The sequence below is a fragment of the Emydura macquarii genome, unplaced genomic scaffold (assembly GCF_026122565.2).
Source record: "Emydura macquarii macquarii isolate MOO-44397 ecotype Brisbane River unplaced genomic scaffold, CSIRO-AGI_Emac_v2 contig_2422, whole genome shotgun sequence".
Taxonomy (NCBI): Eukaryota; Metazoa; Chordata; order Testudines; family Chelidae; genus Emydura; species Emydura macquarii.
Window position 1 is genome coordinate 36,187,690 of NW_027132559.1, and position 6,000 is coordinate 36,193,689.

Below are 6,000 nucleotides of genomic sequence, written 5' to 3' on the forward strand. Positions count from 1 at the left end.
TGTCTTGTTTCTCATCCAAAAACTGGAGACAAAGTCTAATCTACAGTAAGAGGAATTTTTAGAAAGTGATAATAAGGAGAAATGACTGCTATTAAAATATATTTGCAGTATAAATGTCTTGAGACAAAACTCATGCCCTATTCCAATTGCAAGTGGATTTATAGAGGACATTTCTTTTTGGACAGTTGGTGGTGTTGACTTGACGGATTATTTTCATTTAGTGAATGACAGGGCCGAGATGGATAATGCAAGTGTCCTGAAAATATCTTCATATTTGCTCCACAGAATCTATCCTGATCATTCAGGAAATTTGTATATTTGCCATTCATTTGAATGCTATAAACAAAAACAGGTGGGAGAAAATAGGGACACATGTCATCAGTGAATTAGAAGAGTTTTCTAGAGGCACTAAGTAGAAAAATCATGGTAAGTAAAATCACAATAGACTAGCATAGATGCTGGAAATAGGGGGTGCTTCTGCACCCTCTGGCTTAAAGTGGTTTCCATTATATACTGAGTTTACAGTTCGGTTCAATGGCTCTCAGCACCCTCGCTATAAAAACTGTTCCAGCATCCCTGCAATAGACACTATCCTTCCTAAATTGGAAGTCATTAAAATGCCAACTTTTACCCCTTTCTTTCACAGGGCTATTCTATGTATGAGGAAATATTTGTGGTATCTCACATCCCACTATGCAGGGCGGGTTAAAGTTGATTTTTTAATGGGGATGGCGCTTATGTACGGATTTGCCAGTATTTGACCTTGTTCCCCGAGTTATCCTAGGGACAATGTGCTTCTTCAGAGACATTCTGCCGGCTACACCCTTCAACTCAAGGCCACCTCCTGCTGGAAACAAGGGCATCTCGCTCGAGTCGCCTGAGCTAGTCTTGTGTTTACACACAGACAAATACTGCACCTCACCTAACTCAGGAGACGCTGCAAACAGGACGGTCGCCAAGCACATCCCCTTCGTGCCTCGCGCAGGAACCGGGTCAATCTCCCGCCAAGGGGCTCAGCCGGGTGGCCGCGATGCCCGCAGAAGGCCAGGGCCGGCCTCGGAGGAAACTGATGGGGGGTGGGCGCTCGGCTCCCCCAGCCAGGCTCGCAGGCAGGCGGGCGCTGCAGCAAGCATCGCCCAGCAGGGCAGAGCCAGGCGGGAGCGGCGCGGAGCCGGGAGGCAGCGATGCCTGTCACCTCCGTGGAGGCCCCGCAGCGCGGATCCTGCCTGCTGACAGCCGCTCGCTGACACCTCCCCGCCCCACGCCGCCGCCCCCTACAGGCAGGCCCCGCCGCTGGGCCGCTTCAGGCTACACGGAGGCGCGGGGCTAGCAGTGGCTGCCTTCCCGCTCCTCCCTCCCGGCACAACCGCCACCCTGCGCTGCTCCAGCCCGGCCGGCGGGACGCGCCTCAGGGCCCCTCGCTGCACCTGGGCCGCTGCCCCTACCCGAGCGCCCCCGGGCCCCGCTGCAGCGAGGGGCCGGGCTGGAGAGAGGCCAGCGCTTCACCTCAGCCCCGCGCCCGGAGCCGGACGCGCCGGCTCAGCCACGCTGGCTGCCCGCTGCCGCCTACCCCTTGGCGTGCTCGGCCTCCTCCTCATTGTCGCCGTCGATGCCGCAGGTGTCCTGGTCATCCAGCTCCAGGCTCTGCTGGCTGGCCGCAGACTCGCTGTCCTCCGCCATCACGGGGGAAGAAGGGCGGGGCGCAGGGACTGGAACTGGAAGCCTATGAAAGGAACCGGGGCGCACAGGCAGAAGCGGCCAGGAGGAGCTCCCTCTAGCTGCTGTCCTCCCCCTGCTCGGGGAGCGCCGAGCCCGCGGGCCGTCTGCCGCCCCCGCCCCTCGGCCGGCAGGTGATGGCCGCACGAGCCCCGCCGGCTCATGGATCCCGCACGGTTGGTGCCACTTGCCAAAGAACTGATGCACCCGGCTCAGCCCCCCCGCCGCAACCCTCGGAGAGGGGCCGGAGCTGGACACAGGCCCTTGCCGGCTAGAGCTGGAATTCACCCCGCGTCCGGGACACGCTGACCCGAGCTGGGGCCTGCACCAAACACCTCCACACTGCTGGGAGCGTCTGGAAGCCGGATCTGGAGCTTGCCCTCTGGCCTGCCTCCGGTGCACTAAAGGGGCTGCTCTGGCTGTTTGAAATGTACGGCTCGATGCTCAGGTCAGCCTGGGTCTCAGGCCTACAGCAAACTAAGGCACCGGCAGCCTTCTGCCCCTCTGGAGCTTATTGGTGTGACGTTTTGGGTTCACCTAGGCCAGTAAGGGGTTGGGTCATCATAGTGTGCCTTGTGCAGCTTGGGTCCAGTGCACAGACCCCAATGGCCTGCCAGGAGCCCACAGCCTCACCCTGGCTTTGCCCACTCTGGTTACTCCTTGCAGGCTTCTAGCCCTGCATTTGCCCCCAAATTGTCTTACTGTATAGAATCATAGAATATTAGGGTTGGAAGGGATCCCAGGAGGTCATCTAGTTGAACCCCCTGCTCAAAGCAGGACCAATGCCAACTAAATCATCCCAGCCAGGGCTTTGTCAAGCGGTGCCTTTGCAGGACCAGTCTCTCTTACAGGATCCCCACAGAAAAAGTGTAAAGTTGGGTGCCTCTGCAGAGACAGTAAAACACTCCAACCTGTTAGCTTTCTAGAAATCCACATTCCTTAGTCTAGGGCAGACCTGTTTTATCACTTTTACCTAGGTTAAGCTGTTTGGTTGTAAATGTGTTCTAGAAACATCATAGAGCGTTCTAAACTTCACATATAAAGTTAACATATGTATTTGGCAATGATATTAATAACCAGCATGTTATTAGGTTTCATATGATACCTTACACAATACCTTTTAGATAAATACCATGGCAAGATTGTTGGATGTAATGAGTTGGTTGGTTCTGATGAGAGACAGTGTACCTTATGCCAGTGGACATTAAGAGCTCCTAGAGTCACAGCAGGATTGGGGTCTTGCTGCCTACAGCCACCCAAGAAGTGCCCCAATGTCTGAATGATACACCCTCTGGTACAGCTTAGTGCTATCAGAGCGTGGCTCATGAATTGTATAGTTCTGTTTTAATAATATCAACCCAGATATCCCTATACTAAGGCCAAAGTCTTTAGTTAGACTAAAGCATTACAGTCCTCAAGAGACTAAGGGCATGTCTTCACTATGGGCTATTCTGCTGTAGTGTATTTTAGATGCTTCCTACATTGATGGAAATGTTTTTTCCATTAATGCTGGTAATCTACATCTCTGAGTGACAGTCACTAGGTCAATGGACAGATTCTTCTGTCAGTCTAGCCATGTCTACACCAGGGGATAGGTTGACTTAACCACAGCATTTGGGTGTGAATTTTTCACATTCCTGAGCAACATAACTAGGTCAATTTAAATTTCAGTGTAGAGCAGGGCTAAACTGTTGTGTGCCAGTAACAAAGAACCAGGGAGCTCAAGGTGCCCTGAAGAACATAAGACTGGCCATACTGGGTCAGAACAATGGTCCATCTAGCCCAATATCCTGTCTTTGACAACAGCCAGTGCCAGATGCTTCAGACAGAATGAACAGAACAGAGCAATTTTAAGTGATCACCCCTTCTGTCAGTCGGCAGTTTAGAGACACCCAGAGCATGGGGTTGCATCCTTGCTGGCTAATAGCCACTGAAGGACCTATCTTTCATGAACTTATCTAATTCTTTTTTGAGCCTAGTTATACTTTTGGCCTTCAGAACATCCCTGGCAATGAATTCCACAGGTTGTCTGTGCATTGTCTGAAGAAGTACTTCCTTTTGGTTGCTTTAAACCTGCTGCCTATTAATTTATTGGGTGTCCCCTAGTTCTTGTGTTAGGTGAAGACATAAATAACTCTTCCCTAGTCTCTTTCTTCATATCCTCCCTTAGTCTTCTCTTTTCTTAGCTGAACAGTCTGTCTTTTTCATCTCTCCTCATATGGAAGCTGTTCCATACTCCTAATCATTTCTGTTACCCTTTCTGCACATTGTCCAATTCTTTTGAGATGAGGTGACCAGAACTGCAAACAGCATTCAAGGCTTAAGAATTCATTAGGGAAATAGCAGGAAATTTGTATGCCCAAAACGATCCTAGCAGGTGACCCCCATGCTATAGAGGAACCCCTCCAAGGTCCCTTCCACTCTAACTTCAGGGAAAATTTCTTTATGACCCAAACTATGGTAATCAGGGCACCTCAGTCAAGCATCTGGGAAGAGAATTCTCTATACCCCCTCAGAGCATTGGTCCACCCCATACAGTGTCCCTGTCTTCAACTGTAGCAAATCTCTGAAGCTTCAGAGGAAGATGAAGAGAGGGGGAAAGAATATATCTGGCCAACTGTGCATCAAGGAAAATATTCCTTTCTGACCCCTGTAGGTGACCAGAGGAAGCTCTGAAGCATGAGATTTAATTATAGTTACAATTACTTTAATGCAGAACTACAAGTGTTATGAGCATGTTGAGGGCAATGTAGACAATCTTGTCCTTCCCATGGTCCATGAAGAAAGGGGGAAACATAAGCTATTTGGGGTTATTTATGCAATGTAGCTTTTCAATATGAAAAGGAGTTCTAAGAGCAAGTAGCATGGAAAAAGCCTTAAACACCATTGCCCTACCCAATATGGAATATGTTTGGTGTTTATTAAATGTTAGAGTCTTTAAGCCATTTAAGCCTTTTGTCCCTTTTTTCCTCTAAAGACTTTGCAAGAGCTTTCAACCCCATGGCCATGTTCAACTTCCTTCCTATTATTAATTGTTGTTATTATAGTAAATGGGTTTGTTGTTTTTTTACATCAGAAAGTGGGGGGTGTATGATAGAAAGCACAAGCTAGTCGTTAGAACATAGGACAAGGAGTCTGAGACCTAGATTTTAATCTCATCTGTCACTGAGTCACTATGTGGCTTTAGGCAAGCCACTTAGCATCTCTGCCTGGGCTTCCCGTCTTGCTACCAGACCTACCCTACTTCCAGGATATTATGAGGATTGATTAAATAATACATATTTGTAAAGCACTAGGAACAGCTAAAACACTATATTACAAATGCTAAGGTCCAGATCATCAAAGCAATTTAGGCACCTAACTTCCATTGATTTCAAAATTGGCTGCTCTAGAATTGCAAATTACTATGATAATTCTGTTTATTTTATTATCACAAACTGCAGCTTTCTTAAAAACGCCAAATTGCTTCTGAAAGGAACTTGGCACTTCACCATCCCTACTTCTCTCCAACTCAGTGTTGCCAACTTTTACAATAGTTGATGTATTTCAGAAATCCCCAGCTCCTGGATTCATATGATTATATGAGAATCTCAGATTTCATTTTTTTAAAAAGCTTCTGATCCTAGTGGTTGTAGAGAAAAGTTTGAAAATGAGAAGCAAGTGCACTCTAAAGGTTCAGAAAGCATATACAAAACTTGGTTTATTAATTGTTTTAAATTTCATGATTTTCATAATTTGGGGGAGCCTGACTCATGATTTTTGAATGCTCAGGTTTTGCAATGTTGCCAGTTGCCTTACACAATCGCAGAAATGGAGGGACCTCAAAATGTTACCTAGTCCAGTGCATTGCACTGAGGCAGGACTAAGTATTATCTAGACCATCCCTGACAGGTGTATATCTAACCTGTTCTTAAAAACCTCCACTGACAGAGATTCCACAACCTCCCTCGGTAATTTGTTCCAGTGCTTAACTAGCCTTATAGTTAGGAAGTTTTCCTAATGTCTAACCTAAATCTCCCTGGTTGCAATTTAAGCCCATTACTTCTTGTCCTATGCTTAGTGAATAAGGAGAACAATTTATCACGCTCCTCTTTATAACATTGTCCTCTGATAGCTCCTCTGTTTCGCCTAGGTAGAAAAAGAGTGTATGTGTGATGGGGGTCAATGGTTCTGGTGGGGCTTTGGATAGCAAGAGAGAGGGCCCTTGTCTCCAGTCTGTGCTCCCAAAGGCGTCTGGCAGAGCCTCTCTTCCTCCTGCAGAGGGTGCCATTTTCCATGGGTACT

The 6,000-nt window shown here is 48.0% G+C and overlaps 1 protein-coding gene across 3 annotated transcripts in view; it reads right to left on the bottom strand.

The window, feature by feature from the left end:
* NMT2 (N-myristoyltransferase 2) overlaps positions 1-1,736 on the bottom strand; it is a 55,852-nt gene extending 54,116 nt beyond the window's left edge. For 2 of the 3 annotated variants that reach the window (XM_067562278.1, XM_067562276.1), the window contains exon 1: positions 1,571-1,736. In XM_067562278.1, the coding sequence (XP_067418379.1) occupies positions 1,571-1,680 (110 nt within the window). In that variant the 5' untranslated portion in view covers positions 1,681-1,736. The remainder of the gene's footprint in view (positions 1-1,570) is intronic. The other variant, XM_067562277.1, reaches the window with a different exon arrangement.
* Positions 1,737-6,000: the final 4,264 nt, after the last annotated feature.